Source organism: Camelus dromedarius, chromosome 1 (assembly GCF_036321535.1).
Source record: "Camelus dromedarius isolate mCamDro1 chromosome 1, mCamDro1.pat, whole genome shotgun sequence".
Lineage (NCBI taxonomy): Eukaryota > Metazoa > Chordata > Mammalia > Artiodactyla > Camelidae > Camelus > Camelus dromedarius.
This window is the reverse complement of record NC_087436.1, coordinates 75,701,138-75,720,250: the sequence shown is the minus strand read 5'-3', so window position 1 is coordinate 75,720,250 and position 19,113 is coordinate 75,701,138. Positions and strand designations below refer to the sequence as shown.

At 44.4% G+C, this 19,113-nt stretch overlaps 1 protein-coding gene across 2 annotated transcripts in view; it reads right to left on the bottom strand.

The window, feature by feature from the left end:
* Positions 1–3,278: 3,278 nt before the first annotated feature.
* The window catches only part of FRAS1 (Fraser extracellular matrix complex subunit 1), a 408,983-nt gene continuing 393,148 nt past the window's right edge, over positions 3,279–19,113 (bottom strand). For both annotated transcript variants that reach the window (XM_064485618.1, XM_031432509.2), the window contains 5 exons: positions 17,559–17,675; positions 12,515–12,681; positions 10,307–10,512; positions 9,014–9,160; positions 3,279–7,038 (listed from right to left, as the gene is read on the bottom strand). In XM_064485618.1, coding sequence (XP_064341688.1) covers positions 6,445–7,038; positions 9,014–9,160; positions 10,307–10,512; positions 12,515–12,681; positions 17,559–17,675 — 1,231 coding nt within the window. In that variant the 3' untranslated portion in view covers positions 3,279–6,444. The remainder of the gene's footprint in view (positions 7,039–9,013; positions 9,161–10,306; positions 10,513–12,514; positions 12,682–17,558; positions 17,676–19,113) is intronic.

Sequence of the window (19,113 nt, the reverse complement as noted above, 5' to 3'; positions counted from 1 at the left end):
TTTCTAGTTGTAACAACTGCCCAGTTACCACCTTTTAGGCTAAAATCACGCTATAGCATAATTATAAAATTAATATTTTCCCTCAAAGGATAAATCTTCTCAGAAGTAAATGTTAGATGATAAAATTATGATAATGATAAATGTTAGGATCCCAGAAACCAGGTTTATAGTAATCCAGAAAAAAAAATCCAGAAAAGATTACTTGATGAAACTTTCACCATTCTGAATACACAGAACTACTTTAGTTTTATAAGAAGCTAATTTTCCTGTATCACCTTTTTTCTCTGCTAAACGGAAGAATCTGAGAGCCAAATATAAGATTTTAGAGAGAAATTATTGAGATACATTTTAATTTAAAAAAATTTTTAAAGTTGAGGTATAGTTGATTTACAATTTTGTGTTAAGTTCTGATGTACAGCAAAGTGAAAATATGCTTAACTCCCTTTAGAAGTTGTTTATATATATGTGTGTGTTTTTATATATATATATATATATATTTTTTTTTTATGGAGGTACTGGGGATTGAACCTAGGACCTGGTGCATGCTAAGCACGCACTCTACCACTGAGCTATATCCACCACCATAGTATGTTTTAAAAATATGGTAAAATGTGAGGGCAAAACTAAAAAATGCAGATTCAGTTGACCAAGTGGTTGTGGAGTATGTTTGCTCTTATGGTGGTGTGCTCAGCCGGGCTGGCATGAGAGAGCCAATTGCTAAATTTTTAGGAGTTTTGCAAGCAAACACAGCCATTATTAAAAATTATATTAAATAAACACAACTGAATATGTTAAAAACAAAGGTACTCAAGCTTTCTAATTTATTTACTACCTTTTACTATTATTGATGCTCTTGAGCTTATTTACGTCTATTTTATCTGTGTGGAAGAAATGCTATATGAACTTCCATTCCTGTGTATCTCTTCCTATCTTCACGTTCAGTGAAATTATGTTGGTAGGTTAAATTCAGCTATGGTAGGGTACATTCAACATAAAAGCCAGCAAATGCTTCGAATCAGGCCTTCCTGGACTCCAAAAGCTGGTTGTGAAACATTTATCAGCATGTCACTGATTATAATAATGGGCAAATTTAAAATTAAGACATGATTGAGTTCAAGTGATTAACTACTTGTGGCTTTTATTAGGAAACTGTAACTGAAGGCAATGAATTTAAGGACTGCGTAAGGGTTCTGGCAGAAGAGAAACAGCGTATTTAAAAGGTTTGATAAAGGGCTTAAAAAAGGGACAGTTCACGGAAGTGTGGGCAGGATTAAGTTAAAGGAATCCACAAGTGGGATGAAGCCCTGAGGACTAGGGACAGGATGAAAGCATTGTGACCTCTAGGTCTGCATGGGCGAAGGAGGGACCGTGTGACCAGAGCCTTCAAAGACAGGACCTGTGGCCCGGGAGGGATGCAGGCAGCACCAGAACCACAGCAAGGCAGTGGGGAGGCAGAGACACACCTCAGCTTCTCTCCCCTCAGTGTCTTGGGATCCTGCCAATCTCAGCCAGAAGCCAAGGGGCAAGGCAGCCTTGGAGAGGCCGTTTCCTGGAGCAGAGACTTGGTGTGGAGACAAACAGCACAGGGGCTTTTGTGAGTTACTAGTGTGGAGCATTGATTTATTTCGGAAATAGGCCTTTAGTGGGAATGTTGAAGGCAGAGATTGTGAAACTTTTTTTTTTTTTTTAAACTTATAAAACTCTCCCAAAGTCTAGGATTTTAATAACTTTTTATAACTTACTGGTCTTGGAGCTTGGTAGCCTTAAACCAGAATGAGCGTGGGGATAAAATACTGCTAGTTTTTTGAGAGAGAGTTGCAGCTTGGGTCTATTTGGTTTTATCAAGCCAGTGACTGAATGTTTCGTGACAAACATTAGATCTGAGTTATAGGAACTTTGGACCATTTTTAAGCAACACCAATTTGTGCAAAGACTTAAAATTCTGGGATTCATATGGAGCTTTAAAAGAAATTCATATGGAATTTTCAATGAAAATTATCCAGGACAGTGACTGATGACTATTTCATGGGGTTGTTACCAGGACTGAAAGAGGCAGAGAAGGTGAAGGAGTCATTGCTCTGAGTTGGCAGATGTGCCCAACATGGTACTGATATTGTTCCTAGAATGTTACCTGGGCCACTAGCTACTCTCAGTACGCCCTTGAAAGGGTGCCTGGCTGGAGTTCTCTCAGGCTTGAGATAGAACCTTTACCACACATGGCATCTTAGTATTAGGTTGAGAGGTGTAAACTAATGATATTGGACTACTTTTAACTTACAAAATTAGCAATTTCAGGGGGTTGAATCTAGTAAGATATTCTCAACCGTCTCCCCAACCTACTCTCATTCTGTTTCCTCAAAACCCTAGTCTGTCAGACATTGCAAAATCTACATGAGAACTCATTTTCTGCCACTTACCCTCAGGTTTCCTAAATTTTATGGCCATGAAATTTCAGGTCTCAGAAACATTTTTATAGCCAGTTCAATTCATAGATTGGTTCCTGATACAGCTTCTCCATGGGCCCAAGAGAAACGCTCTCCAGGGCTTAGAGCCGGCTGTTAGGCAAAGGACAATCATAGGAAATTATGAGGATGTAACATTTACAGGAAGCCTATGAAAGCATGTAAGGAAATTCCAGACTTGGTTGTGGCATCTTTTCCCTGGATTCATGAAAACAGACTTTCCCATGTCTTGCTGAGTTTGCAAATGTGCCATCAAAAGGTGCCAAAAGAGCCCCACTGGTCACCGTCACTTGTTTCCCAGAGGGGACAGGCATACAAATGCCCAGGCTTGCAGAATGTCTGGGCTCAGTTTCATTCCGACTCTGCCATTTTTCCTTCACAAGCCAATAAATTCTTATTTGGAGCTTTGGTTATCTCCAGGGTGAGTTATGGACACTTAAGAAATCCTTGCATCTGCATAAAAGGATGCAGCCATGTTCACACTGTATCAAGTGTCCTGAGAAGGTGTGATAATCAATATAGTGAAAATAATCATCTTACTGTATTACACACAGAGATTTTAATTATTCCTCTTTGTCCTAGGGTTTCAATGGACTGCAAAAGAAGAACTATGATAATTTGGGCATAGGTAATTTATTCTTCATCTTGATCTTAGCACAGTTAGTGAGTGTCTCAGATTAACCCCTTCAAAGAGGTTTTCTCCAAAAAAACTTTGTCTCAAATTTTGGAAGGATTTTGCCATCTCCATGGTACTGTCTCATGTTAATGAGAAAAAGAATCTAATGAGATGGACATAGCCAAAAAACACAACCAGACTGTCATTAATTAATACAAATTTATATAGTGACATGTGCTATTGGAGAAATCAGAAATTCATAACACACAAATTGGCATTGGAAATACAAAAATCATGTGAGAGTCAAGAAATCAGGTTGACAGCACCACGGATGTTTTACTCAGTCTGAGCAGTGGTGTAGCATCCAGGAACAATGAATACCTGTAGGACACTGAGACTGAATATCGTAAGACTGTGCAAACACGAGCCGGTGCTCTTTCTGCGTCTACCAGTAAGAATCCGCGCGAGTCCCCCAGGACGCCTGGGGTACGGTAAAAGGGCAAAGGTGCAGACTCTTCTTTCTTTTAATCTTCACAGCCAGCGTGTGAGAGCAAATAGCAACCCCCGAGGGTTTTCTGTTCCTTCTCACCTAAAGGCATGGTCTAAAAGGTTAGCAAAACACACACAAGGCATTAGTGAGCGAGTTAGAGACACTGAAAGGAAAGGCTGGACTGAAATATAATCCCACATCAGTCACCAAATTATCTGGTTCCTCATATGAAGTATAAAACAGAAACGAAATGAAAAAGTCCGTATCGAAGGAGCCAATCCCAGCTTTCCATCTCCGGACACTTTCCGTGATACGAGTGTGCGTTCACTAGACAAATATCAGCATCGGATGAAGTGTGTGTTGTGGGGGCGGAGGGGGGGGGGGGGAGGCGGGAACAGTCCAAGGGCTTCCCTTCCACACATGTAACTCACTAGCTCCAGGCCCCACAGACGCTGCCCTTGTTCCAGAGCATCCCACGGAGGGTACCGGGAGCGCGCTGGCTCCGTTCTGCCTGCCACTTGTCTGCGCCCGTCTGTTCGGCAGTCATGGAAGGGCTGGGCAGAGAGGCTGAGCAAGCGGAAAGCTGCTGCCGTAACGTGCAAGTATCCCGGCCCCCAGGAGCAGGTGTACGTAACGGGCCAAATCAAACGCTTCATCATTAGTGTTTGGCTTCCCGTCATTGCAGACTTCACGTTCACCTTCTAGGTCATGCTGGAGAAGGTCCCCTGCACGGCTGATGGGCTCTCCAGTCATGAGACACCAATTCTGGAGGTTCATGAGGCCCATACAGAAGTCTGGGTCCCCAGTGCCAAGTTGGTCTCAAGTAGCACCTGACCAGTTAGGAGAATCGGGTTCTGGGCCCACTCACCCCAACTCATCCTCTCCTGAAAACTTTATGCTCATCTCGGAATGCGAAGTCAGACTTTCTTCTAAATGTTCTGCTCTGGAGATGGACTCGTGGTGTCACCTCCTGCTAATACATTATTAGAGCTTTTCTGACCTGTTCTCCCAAGTCCACAGCCAGGTTCAGGCCCATGTCAAGTGGTGTTTCTTTGTTCCAATGAGAAGATTATTTTACAATCCAAGTAGAAGAGACACTTTGGGATTTTATTCCCTCTACTTGACCTTGTGATGTTGCCACCGGCCTCTCTCCCCTCCCCTCCCTAAGTGCATTCCCCTAGCATTCACCCATGACACCACTCATTCGTCTGCTTTACTTGTTACGGGCAAGGCACTGCTGAGGAACCGAAGGCACGGCTCATACCTGTCCTTCTCTCAAGCAGCCTGGAGTCTGGCAGAGTTGCCTAAAGCCTCTCGCTGTTCACTCTCTCTAACTTTTAGTACCAAAGTGTTTCCAGGGTGGAATGTTCACAAAGAGCTTGGGTCCTTCTAACCCAAATATTACAGTGTGAATGCTCTGTGATGTGCTCAGGGATGGCGGTGGCCGTGCATCAGGAGGAGGACATGTCTTTCACTCCTGAACAAGGGAACTGTGCCTCTAGTTCAAAACAGCACGAAAGACATGCTGATGTTTTTGCCAGTACTGCAGAAACCAAAACGGAACACAAAAGCAAGCAGTGTGCACACTACGTACATCATTAAGCTGCTATTTAAACACTAAATCATTTTAAGGCCATGTGTCCATGGCCTTGTCATGTGCTGATATGGTAAAATAAGTGCCTGAGCTACCAAAAAAGAACCCCCCAAAAGAGAAATCCAAGAAATCCTGTACCAGGAACGGTGCCTTTATCTGCTGTGAGTACTAGTAATTTATCCACTGTGAGTACTAGTTGGCATCTGTTAATTCTGATTTCTCTCTGCTCTGAGCTTTCTCCTAATTTGCTTTATTCAAATGAATCACTGACTTTTCTGAAACCCAAACAAAATAAAAACCCCACAGCTAGCAAAAAGCACATGGCTTGTCTATTATTGGACCGGGCAAAGCCTGGGGTAGTATGAACTGTGGTGGGTATTTTAAGCACCCACGGCTATGCTGAATGAAAAGGCCATGGTGCAGTGATCTTGCTTCACAGCATCCTTCATCAGGGAGGATGCCTGAATGGGTCCTCGGTGCTGTGGAAACCAGCGAGGCACAAGGACATCCCCCCAGACCTAGGGTGTGGTGCTTCACTGATGTGCTTGGAGCTGCCCACCAGGCCCCTCCGTTCCCCTGCTTTCAGTGCCCGGTCTGTAAAGGCGGTTCCTCTGTGCCTGATCTCTGATGGGAGAGGCTGGGGTTTCTCCCATGAGTTGCAGAGAAATGCTCTCATCTAGGGCACTTTGAAACCCCAGGTGGGAAAGGGCTGGTGAGGCAAAGTGCAGTTAGAGGCCGTGGAGTGCAGGTTGTCAAGTGGACACAATGAGCAAACAGCAAAGCAAAATATGCTGATTAGCAGAGTTCTGAGTGGAATCTGGGTGTCAGCAACCACAACGCTGCTGTCCAGAGGCCCAGGAAAAGTCCGAGCAGAGGGGAGCTGGAGGTGGGAGAAGAAACCAAAGGCCCTGCACCCCGCTCTCCCTTTCTGGGACTGCACAGTCCATCCCCCAGTCCTCTGAGCACCACCCGTTGACCTGTCTAACTCCTGTCCTCTTACAGAACTCTGGCTTTCTAAGATCGGCCTTCTGGTGGGAACAATCTGTCGCTGTTGAGACATTTAACGGGATCCCCAGAAAGGGCCGCTTCTATGCGCTGGGGTCTCAGTGGTTCTTTGTTTCGTGAGGTAGCTCAGTTGTGAGTTGATGGGTGGGATGTGTGCCTTCCGCCACTCAAAGCTATAATTTTCCCTTTTGACTCTGCAAGATTAGAAAAATACCAGTATTTTCCCCTGTTGTATAAAAATGATTTTAGGAAAAAAAATACACGTGGGTCTCCTCCATTAAACTTCTGTTCCGTCTTGTAAATTGTTGTGCACTCTGACTTCCAGATTCAATTTTTTGACTTTAGCACCTTTGAACGCGTATGCTGCCTGGGTTTCACTCAGGATGTTGACGTCCCGCACAGTGCAGTACTGCCTGTTCACGTTCTTCTCCACCCTGTCCAGGCCCCTCTTGGGCACATCCACCTTGGTATTCAGAGGGTATTCCTCCAGAATGTCCTCTGTGGGTGGCGTCTTCCTCTGTTTCTGGCATTTCCTGGTGATGAAACAAGCCACCAAGAACACCAGAAGCAGGAGCATGACAGCGGCAAAGGCGCTGCCGATGGATGCCCCGGTTTGGGAGAGAGAAGCTGCGACAACTGGCTCTTGCATCTCCAGGGTCAGGGACTTCATATTGGTGCCATTCTTGACTTGGTCCCCTTCGTTGTCATAGATGAGGGAGTCGTCAAGGGACAGCCAGCCACTGGGGTCCACCAGGTCCCTTCGGTTGCGCCTCAGAGGGGCTGTGAGAGAGCGCTGGACCCTGGGACCCGAGATGGTGTCTGGGCCGATGACGTAGATCACCTGCAGGTACCACTGGTGTCCTGCTTCCACCTGCAGGAGGAGGAGACAGGGAGACAAATCGAACACGTCACTGCTGCCTGCAGACCACCGCTGAGGAGAGGGATGGAAAGGCAACTGCCCACCAGAAGCCGGGATAGATAACGGATTTCAAGAAAAGCATTAATTAACCACAACAATGCTGACTGCAGCATTATTTACAATTGTCAAGATATGAAACCAACCCAAGTGTCCATCAATAGATGAATGGATAAAGAAGTTGTGATATATATACATATACATATATATATGCAAAGTCAACAAATTAAATCTGGAAGTCAGAGTGCACAAGGATTTACAAGACAGAACAGAAGTTTAATGGATATAGTTACTCAGACATTAAAAAGAATCTTGTCATTTATGACAAAATGGATGGACCTGGCGGGTATTATGCTAAGTGAAATAAGTCGAACAGAGAAAAACGAATACCATATGATTTCACTTATATGTGGAATCTGAAAAACAAAACAAACAAAACAAAATGTAAACACTCATAGATACACAAAACAAATGGGTGGATGCTAGAGGGAGGGTGAAATAGGTAAAGGGGTTTAAGAGGTACAAACCTCTAGTTGAAAAATAAATAAGCCATGGGATGTAATATACAGTAAAAGAAATATGGCCATAATGTTGTAATAATGTTGTATGGGGACAGATGGTTACTAGACTTATGTTGATCATTTTATAACGTATGCAAAAGTCAAATCACTGTGTAGGACATCAGAAACTAACATACTACTGTATGTCAAATATATTTCAATTAAACAAAAAGAGAGGAAATTGATCTACTAAAGAATCCTTTGCTTTTAAAGTCATGGAATAAATCAGACCATAACAGGCATACTTTAAAAAAATGTTGAAGTAAGACTATGCCTGGTTTATTTAAGGATTAGTAAATATGCCGATGTAACTGTAGTAGAATAAAGATTCTGATGAATTAAAACAAAAAAAAAAAAAAAAGGAAAAAAAAGAAAAGCATTAGCAATGGTTGGTTTCTATGTATAGAGACCTGAGCCAAATATTGTGGGTTCTATTTTATTTCCAAATGAAGGTGATCTTGGGTCAGCTATTCACATTTTTTTGTTTCCCTATCTGTACACATAATAGCACTAAAAATTTACCTTTCAGGGTTCTTTAGCTAAGTGAGTGCTTATGATTTGTTGGTCTTTATTGACAACAGTGGAGTAACAGGATTAATAACCACATTTATTCCCAGTGACCCTCAACTGGTTTTTATGCTAATTTACTATTTATTATGAACTTTAGCTAAAATAGAGTCATTCAAAAAATATTCACTAAATACCTACTCCGTGCATAATACACGGGTACCTGACGAAAATTTTGCTAAATCTGAACACTTCTTGGATCATCTCTTGAGCAGTTACGTCATCAAGTGTTTTATTTCCCTCTCATCTGCCCCCTATTGAAACCCTCTATGATTTTGAAATAACTTCTGAAGAGTAATAATAGTTCTGAAACCCAAGGCCATGGATTACTTACTATTTGGAGAAAAAAGTGGAATTTGATCTTGGAAGTTCATGGTTATTACTGGGACTTAGAGCATTTTTGCTTATCAAATACTAGTTATTCTTGCCATTCTGTATTACTGAATTGTATTTATGATTGTATTAACTGTTTCCACATGCCTGTGAAAACCAACTGGTGCTGCATGAAGCCAAAAGGCAGGCAATACAAAAGAACTTAGGAAAAAGTAGAGCATCACGTGCCCTCCTGATGTGCACAATGGCAAGTGACTGTAGCCAAATTAGAGAGTTGTATTACTGTTTTCGCCTCCTGGGGGCAGATGGAGAAAGTTTTGGGTGAATGATAAGCTTAGCAACCATAAAAAAGACCTGCCAGAAAGAATGCTACAGACAGAAACTGACATGGCAGAGATGATGTCATCCTCCTCTTTGCAACCTTTAAAGTGACTTTAGTCCTGTGCTTCTGTTCTTGTTGCCACACTCACCTTATAGAGTGCGTCTACCTTCAGAGTAAATCCATCCACACCTGGCATGCTACTGACCACGTGGAAATCAGGCAACTCAGAAGCAAAGTGGGCCTCAAAGGGCACATCATGGAAGTATTTGTCAGTTACCTCTGGCTGACTGCGGTCCTAGGATTTCAGAACAAAGAAACACAAGATTTGGAAAGATGGAACCACTGAACCGGCAGGTGGTGGTCACTGGGAGGAGAAAGGTTCTGTGCACTCCTCTGTTGGGTTGGGTTGGGAGAGTGTGTGCTGCAGAAGCCCTCTCTTAAGTTGACCGCTACCTCTGAGCACTTACTGCCCTCTTCAAGGGATGACACTTGGTGGCCTCTGTGATCTCAAAATACAACAAGTAAGATAACCCAGACCAAAAATGCTCAGGCTATTTGGTCTCAGGACCCTTTACACACAGAAAAATCAAGGACCCACAAAGCTTTTGTTTTATGTGGTTTATATCTTTCAATATTTACTGTATTAAAATTAACACTGTAATTGTAGTACAGTTAACGATTTTTAAATGAAAAAGTTACGTATTTACTACTTCATTTTAAAATAAAAGTGAGAAACTCATTACATGTTAACATAAGTAGCGTATTTGTTAGTGAAAATGCCTATATTCACACCCACCTCCCCAAGAGAGCTAGCATTGTTTTACGTTTTTGCAAATCTCTGGGAAAAGAACTAGCTTCTCATAACTGCTTCTGCATTCAATCAGTTGTGAGATGCTGTTTTGACTGAAGTATATGACGAAAATCTGGCCTCACACAGCTGTGTAGCTGGAAGAGGGAGACATGTTTGAATAACTTTTTCAGACAACTGTGAAGATTCTTTTTTGATACTAAATCAAAAATCACTGAGTTTTTAAAGATTAGGCACCATATGGAGGCTGAATCCATATCAATCAACCTTCATACTCACTGCACTCACGAGGGAATGAGTAGGAAAAAGGCAAGATCGTCATATTATGAAAGTAGTTTTAACCCTGTGGACTCCCTGAAAGAATACTGGGGATATTCAGGGGTCTCTGGGCCACACTTTGAGAAACACTGGCTTAGAATTTCCCCTTCCTGGAACATCACAGCAGCTTGTCTTGCCAACCACCATAACCATCACGGTTGGTGGTACATACTGGCATTAAGTTGATACAAACAACAACAACAGAATCTGTAGAAAAGCATCAGGAGTGCAGTTCTGTCTGCTTGAGGCAGAAGTCAGAGCTGAGGGAGGGAATCTCCTGGTGTGGCTGCCCTTTAGCCCTGATGGTTAGCGTACCAGCAGCAGGAATCTGTGTTTTAGGTGTCTGTTGGGCTGAATGCATCCGTACTGTGGCCCCTCATTGTAGATTGTCCCCGTGGGATCAAAGAAAGGCACGTAGCCATCCTTGCCGGTACAAAGGTAGACTTTCTCCAGCTGGAGTTTGTAGGCAGAATTAAGGTTTTGTTCCGGATTCCAAAGTACTCGGCCATAAAGGATTTGACCTGAAAAGATTGCGAAGCATTAATTAGGTCAGACTTTCAGATTAAAGAGGGGAAAAAAAAGTGTCAAGGATAGAAAGGATTTAACATGCTTCCTGACAGTCAAAAGTACCTTTCTATGAAGAGCTGTGTGGTCCCCGTGCCCCTAAAATATACATTCATTGATTTAGTGCTTCTTTTAATCAGTAAGCATTCACTGAAGTATTTAGGGTCCTCTGAGTGAGACGCAGCCGAGAGGGTAGAAATAAAAGCAAAGCAATTGCTAAAAATAGCTCACATTTGTGGAACTCATGCTATCACTTGGTGCTGTGCTAAGTTCTCCCCAAGTGCTCACAATTTTAGACATGAGGAAGTTGAGTGGTTAAGCGATTTGCTGAAGGTCACAAAGCTAGCAAGTGGTGAGGGTGGGACTCCAAGTCAAGGTACTTTGGCTCTAAAAACCACACTATTAACCACCACAACACTCTGCTGTTATGAATCACAACAGAGGAAGGTACATTACATTATATAAGCATCAGGCTGAGCACACAGATCTGCCTGGAGAGAGGTATGGAAAGGTTCAGAGGAGATGACATTTGAGCAGTATCCTGAAACATGAGTAGGCATCTGTCAGGTAGAGCCTTGAGGTGGGAGGGAGAGGCTGGGGAGAGCATGCTAGGCAAAAGCAAGTCTGTGTACAAAATATGGACAGCTGGGAGGGCACCAGTCCTGGGGCAGCTGCTGCTCCTCAGTGCCTGCTGGGGCATCGGGTTCTTTACCTGTGGTGTCTTAATCCTCCCAAGAGCCCAAGAGATGGGTTCAGTTATTACCCCTATTTTAAAGAACTTGTCCAAAGTTTCCTGTCTGTGACACACGGGGAGGAGGCTTTGAGCACAAATCCATCTGACTCCAAATGCTCATTCAGAGCATTTTCTATAGCACTGAGGAGGCCAGTGTGATTGGAGCAGAGGATGTTTGGGGCTCTGGCAGGAGAGACTCCTGGGAAGACTGATCAGTGGTGCTGAGGATTCTGGATTGAGTATGGGGATAACAGGGAACACTGGAAGGTTTTAAACACCGGCGTAGTATCAACACACCAGGGCTTTAGAAGCATGGAGTAAAGACAAAGACCAGAGTCACAGGTAGGGAGCTATTTTAATGCTCTTTCAAGAAATACGTATCCAAATGATAGCAGTGAGTCAAGGGGATGAATTCAAGACACGTCTAGGAATTGGATTCCATTCATCTTAATAACAGGTAGGCGATGGTAGGCGAAGAAGTAGACGATAGCCCTGAGGTCTTTGGCTGGGACCCTGGATCTTGGTGATGCAGGCAGTGGGGCGGCAGAGGTGAAAGGAGCATGTTTGTAGGGAGATAAGTCCAGTTCTAGAAGTCTCCAGGTGTCCGGAACACATCCACTTGGAGAGGTTTGGCAGTTCCAGATCCGCATGTGGAAGTGTGGAAATGAAGCTCAGGAGAGCTCCGGGGTGAGAAGAGGTTAATTTTTATGGAACGGGTCTGCAGTAGGAGGAAGACAGGGAGTTTAGAGTAAAGGGCTGAGCCAAGCCATGGGGGTGACCAGTGTAGCACTGAAGTGAGAACAGGAGGGGCCAGGCATGGAACGTAGGGACAACATGGACAGGGCAGAGGACGGAGACCCAGGGCAGGAGAGGGAGACCTGGTCAGAGAGGCAAGATGGTGTCAGGTGAGGCTGGTGCAGAGGAAAACAAACAGGAAAAAAATGTCAGAATCCATGGGTTTGGCATATCGACAAGAAAGAATTCTGAGCCGTGGTAGGATAAACCCAGCCTGCAGCAGACGAACGAGATATTATTTTGAAACAACTGGAAGGAAGAACATGGGTCTGTTCCTTGACTCATCCTTGGCTGCCCTGGAACCAACCTCAAGGGAATCTGCCCTGGAGAGGTGACTGAAAGCCAGTGAGCAGAAAAGCTAGTCCAGGGACCTACCAGAAAGCTTCTCAAGTCCCGCAGGGTCGCCTTCCACAGGTGCAGGAATGACTTACCTTTTGAGAAGGCCCCTTTGTAATCCATTTCTGCCAGTGACATATCCGACGTGTTGGGGTCCATCAGGAACACCTTCTCATTGTTGCAGAGCTGAAATTCAGTATTGAGCGAATACACCACTGGTACAGGGCGGTTGGTCTGCTGGAATGCTATGGGTATCAGGAATCTAAATGTGGGAAAAACGAAAGCCCTTGAGAGCAGGGTGGGCTTCATATCTGCCATTTGTGCTGCCCTCCCATTCCCACCCTTCTCAGGATGGTGAACAGCACTCTGTTGTACGGGCTAAATATTTACTAAAAAATATGAAAGAGATGTGTGCAGGGGAGAAACTTTATTTAGTTCAGGTCCTTATGAGGTTAATCTGCCCTTTTGAGAGAGAATAATCTAATTCACCTTTAGACTCTTCAACACTCTTTGCTTTTCCTGGCCTTTTCATTCTGAAAAGCCCTGGGGACGGATTTGAGATTAGTGGTAATGAATTTACAGTTTCCTGACTTTGACCTTGTTGGAGATTCTGCTGGAACACTCCCTCCTCCTCTGCCACCATCCTTGGCTTTGTGAAAAGTAAGTAATAACTCTTACCTATTTCTCAGGTCTTGACTCAAATGCCACTTTCTCTGGAAGCTTACCTTCTTCCTCTTCCCTTCCAGGCTGGGTCAGATCCCTCATAATTTGTTCTCATTACACTGTGCACCTTTCTTTCGTAGTCCTTATTGTGGTTTGCTATTCTATTTAAATGTGTGATGCGAGTCTGCTTCCCCTATTATGGGTTCCACAGAGCCACAGTCTAGATCTGTCTGCTCACCACTGTGCCTTTGATGCTAGCCAAGCTCCCAGCACACACATTTGGCAAAGAATAACACACAAGTGATCATTTCAATGCTTTACTCTCCCTGTTGAGTCCACCTGACCACTCCTTATTTTTAAGTGAAGGGGGCGGTTTTGAGAGGGTTAAGGTGTAGGAGGAACTTGGGGTGCAGGAGAAACGCCCACAAACCAGGGCTGACCCCGCTTCAACAGCTTCCAAAGGACCATCGATTGTACCAAGAGTTCATGTATCTGACTCAGGGAAGTAGGTTTTCCCTGTTGATGTTGGTATCACCAGCATCCACAGAGGGCCAGGCCATAAGACACTCGATACATACTCATTGACTAAAGAGAATGAATAATGGATTTGAGATGATGACGATGATGATGATGATGATGATTTATAAGGTTATAATGTATGACCAACCTCACAAAAACAGGCATAATAGGAAACACAATTCTTTGAATGAAGTCTGAATTTCCTGACTCAGTCTTTGATTATTTTTTGTGTTGTAGTTCTATTGCCTCCATATGGAACCATATTAAAACATACGGAGATGATCAAAAGCAAAGTTAGGCCCAAGAGGGGAAAGTTACCCTGGGAATAATGGGGAATCTGCCAGTAAGGACCTCCCTGATGTAAGGCAAGGACATCCAACCCTGAGGCCTCCGGATACTCAACAATACTCTCCTCCCTGCAGACGCCCACACTTACAGCACTGGGACTGAAGAGGGGGTTAATGTCTTTTTCACTCCCTTTTGCCATTTCAACCATTGTTCCTCTCCTCTTAAAAAAAAAAAAAATCCAGCATCTGCCCTGGAGGAACTCCTCTCACACATGTAACTAAGCGGCACATATAGTGTTCTTTGTAATAGAGAGAGTCTGGGATTGCAAGCTAAATACAGTGGTCAAACACATTGTGGGCTAGGCCTATGACGTCTCCTGTGAAGACTCCCTTAATGCAGTGAAAAACAACCTGCAGACACATGAGTCAACAGGAGTGTTGATTTCACTTGTGAATCAACAAATGATTCACTGAGGAAAAAGAAAAGCTGCAGAGAGAATTCACGCAGTGAGGAATTTTTATATAAAGTTCAGAAACATGCAAAACCATGTAGAAGTAAATATGAGCTGAACCATAAACCAAAACAAGGGATGATGAAAAGAAGTATCAGGCTAGTGGGCAGCTGGGGGGAGTGCGGTGAAAGGGGCACCGAGGGTATTTAAAAGATACTGGCAATGTTCTACTTCTTTTTTCCCCTTGACCCCAGTTTCATTAGTTATAAAATGGAGACAACAGTACCAGTCTTGTGGGGAATCACTGTAATGAGAATCAAATGTTAGGAGCTTATTAGCACAGAGCCCACCACCTAGTCCGCACCCCACACACGGTCACTAGTAACACTGGTAGCTATTATGACGCACTTTATCACCAGGATCACAGCCCGAGGGATGCCCAACTCACTGCAGTTATAATTCATATTAAGTAATGTTCTATTTCTTGAAGTTTTCTATATCCACTATATATGGTCCTCTGAATATTTAAAATATTTCATAATTTAAAAAATCTATTACATGAATAAAATTCCCCAGAATATCTCTTCAGACTATCTGCCTCCTGTTCTTCCTTAGCAGGCAACTACCACTGTCCTGTGTCACCGTCCCTCTCACCTTTGGCTGACTACGCTCTCAAGCATGGCTCCTGCCATCTGCATGGATGAACCATCTAAAACCCAGACTCTCAGTTCCTTGACATCTTCACCTCCAAAGAGTGTGCTCTGCCCCCCACTTCTCTGTCTGACTAGGTGCCACCTCCAAAAAAATTCATTTTCATACACTTCACTCTCTAAGCACCATCTCCTACCTTTCCAGTTCACCTCTTCTTTTACTCCCGCTCATTAATTCTTCAACCACACCAGGCCCTCCCTGGCCACGTTTACCAGGATGCAGAGAACCTGGGACACGGACACACTCATGGTGGGAATGGAAACACCCAGTTACACATTTACAAACACTTTGGAAAACAGTGTTGCAGTTTCTTAAGAAGTTAAATGTACATCTACTCTACGATCCAGCCACTTCTTTCCTAGGTATTTCCACAAGAACACAGAAAGCACATGTCAGGATAAAGACTTGACTATGCATGTTCATAGCAGCTTTATTTACCAGCCCAAACTGGAAAGAACCCAAATGTCCATCAACTGATCAATTTGCTAAACAACCTGTAGCATGTCCCCACCATGGGATAAACTCAGCAATAACAGGAAAAAACTATGGATACACATAACACACAACATGAAGGAGTCAAGATAACCATGTTGAGCAAAAGAAGTCAATGAAAAAGAATGCATACTGTATGGTGGGGGCCGCTTATATACATTACTAGAAAATGCTAACTAATCTGCAGTGACAGAAAGATCAGAGGACACCCTGGAGAAGGCGTGGGTCGGGATGGGTGGGAGGCAGGTATACAGCAAAGGGTCGTGAGGAAACTTCTGAAGGAAATGGATACATTCACTGTCTTAACTGTGGTGACGTTACACAAGTGTATGCATCTGTCAAAACTGATCATGCTGAACACTGGAATTTGACACAACATTGTAAAATGATTATAAAAATCAATACAAAATGTTAAAAAAAAAACGATCAGACTGTATCGACTTTAAATGTGTGCTCTATATCTTACATCAATCATCAGTAATTTAAAAACAGCTCAGCTGGGCTCTGGGCGCTGCCTGGTCTCTCGTCTGTGACTCTCTGGCCTACCTGCTTCCCACTCTCCGAGATGCCTCTGCTTGCCTTCCTCCTCTCTTCTCAAACCTCACTGCTCCTCACTTCCAGCTAATGCTTGGCTTCTCATTTCATGGAGGAAACAGACGCAGTTGTGTGTCTCCTCTGCCATCCTTACCCTCCCAGTCTCCTAATTCTCCCCTCCTCTGCATGTGTGCTCTGCGTCCTCCTTCCGCCTTCAGTGGATGAACTCTCTGCTTCCCACTCGGGCTGGCCCCTCCCCTCCTGTCCCAGCCGGCCCCGCCCTACTCAAGGACTGGGCTCTGCAGATTTTCCCTCTGTCTTCTGCATTGTCAGATGTCCCCTACTAGACCAACAGGTTATTCCCACCAGCATACAAACATCCTACAATATTTTGCACCCTAACACACAAACAAATAAAACCTCCTTTGACCCTTCGTCTGTTTCCTGCTAGTGCCCCTCTCTTCTGACATCCTTTATAACAAAGCTCCAAAAGCACTGTCTTTCCTTGTTATCTCCAATTTTTTTCATCTCCCTCTTGAATCCCCTCTAATCGGGCTTTATCCGGCTCTGTCTACTGAACCTGTCCTTTGTCAAGATCACCAGTGACTTCTATGTCACCAAATCTAGTGGCCAAGTCTTAGACTCTTAATTTGGAAGTCACATCCCAAATGGTCCTCTCTTAATGACAATGTTGGAGTCTGCCTTCAGCATCTTCTCCCAGGAATGTTTTCTATTCACTTTGCTCAGCTCCTAGAAAGGTGGCACTAGACTACAAGCTTGAGAGCAGAGGTTACTCTTCATCCTCTGCTACAGTCTCCGTGCCAGGGGCAGAGCGAAGTGCATGACAAGAGCTGAGGAAGTGCTGGCTGACAAATGGACATCGGCACAGTGTGGACTGTCTCAGGCCAGAGGTGGGTGTGGGCCGGTGGACAGTCGGCTCTTGTTGTTTGGGGTCATTATGTTCTACAAGGTCGTGCTGAAAACTGAATCAGTGAATCTTGAACTGCTGCTCCCGGGGGAAATACAGGGTAGAGTTCCTACAGCCGCTAGTCACACCTTTTTCATCCTGTTTCACGTGTGTTTCTGTTCAAAGACAACTTACTTCGTATGCACTGTTGATTCACTGACGGGGAGCTCACAGCAACAGCACTCAAATCCAAGCCGGGAGGAAGCTTACCTAACGCTCCATCGGGCTCATCGCTGGCTTCTTGTACTTAGGCCACTGGGAGCCATTTTAAACAGTGAAATCGACAAAAAGCACAAAACTTTGAAAAACCTGGCACTGAACAGACCGTGAAAAGGACACCTGCTCGCAGTATGGGAAGGCAGCATGCCTTGCTCGACCTGAGCCGGGGATGAACATCTCGTCACTCTGCATGTCCGCGAGTGACCAGACAGCGTCCCGAAAATTGGCTTTGGGGTTACAAATGTTAGCAAGTAGCTAAGTTCACAAGGAATGACGATCAGTCGTTTCTCCCTACCTTTCTGGGGCGTGTGCAGTGCAGGCCAAAGGCTTCTCTCCTGGGTCAGCCCAGGGCTGTGTGGGCTGCACGGTGCAAGGGATCAGGTAGATGGTGTACTCCCCCGAGTAGTCCTTCCTGGAGACATGCAGAGCAGACCGTGGTTACAGGGGACTATCTCTAGATTGTTTACTTACCCAGAAACACACGGACTTCATTGCACAGTTTTCAGGTGATTTTTGTGCTCAGCATCTAAGAACCTCACGAGTCTGCAAACACAATTTTCAGGAATTCATCACTGATTGTTCTCACCTTCAGAGTATTCTCCAGAGGTGCTAAATAGAGCCACTCTCATTTATTCAAGAGCTTTTCATGGGAAATGCTGAGAAAGGCACACTGTTTATAAAAATCTAAAAGGCTCCGGTGAAGACAAAACAGGACTGGCCACTTCCTTGAGATTTCCATGAAACTTACCTGGCAATTTCTTTTTAGTGTTTCCCATGGACTGACACCCTGCTACACCTTCCCAACTGCAAAAGCTTTTATTCATTGCGATGTGACCACGCCAGCTGCTGCTGCTCTGACTGAGGAGGCAGCAAGTGTCTCAGGGTTAAATGACCCCACTCCAGAGAACCCCCCAACCACCCCCATTCATTAGCATTCCGCTTCAGGGCTCCTCCCCTAAACTCGACAGCCTCATCTCTTTACCGAAGCTGAAGAACACTGTCACCTCTCATCGGGGATGACCTGCTGGGAATTTCTGTGTGTCTGGGGGGAGGGGGGCACAGGATTCTGCAGGTCATGACCCTGACAGCGTGGCGCCTCTGTAGCCCTCACCTACTTCATTTCCCACACTTGTCATCCAGTAGCAGCCCAGCACTGGCAGAGTGCCTGGAAGGCAGCCAGACACCCAGAAGTTTCAGGAAGATTCTTCAAGAGCCTTGGGAAGCTGCCATCCATTGAATGAGGAGTGAAGGGCCATGAATCTTAATCATAATTACTGTGATCTGAGAACAGTTCTCACACCCTCTGTGTTCATTGCTTTGACCATTTCTTTTGTATTATCTGTGTCTGTTTATTAGTAAAGTGATAGCAAAGATTTGGTTAAAAAATAATAATAGAACTTTAGGACACGGCTGCCTGGGCTCAGTCTAGTGGACTGGCACAGGCTGGGAACCAGCAGACAGTCTAACCCTGCCCTACTTTGCCTCTGCCATGGTTGTATGATTTTAGACAAACCACGCAAACTTTCAAGGCTTAATTTCTAAGCCCCTCATGCCCTGAAAGTTTGTATGTTTGCACGTCTGCATGTCTTCAGTTTTCCTCCATGGTCCTTCTCCCTCCAGAGCTTGGATCAGCAGGAAATGAGACCTCGTACACATTTGAATACATGAAAATTGACCCATATAATGGGAATTGTAGCTCTTAATTAATAGAAATACTTCATTAGGCAGAACTGTCCATGCCTGACCCTTGCTTTCAAAAAGTCAGGCCAGGTCACGTTGCCCAAACCCCGGGGGGCTCCTGCTGCATGAGAGCCAGTGACAAAGTCCACACACTGGTGGCCCAACCCCAT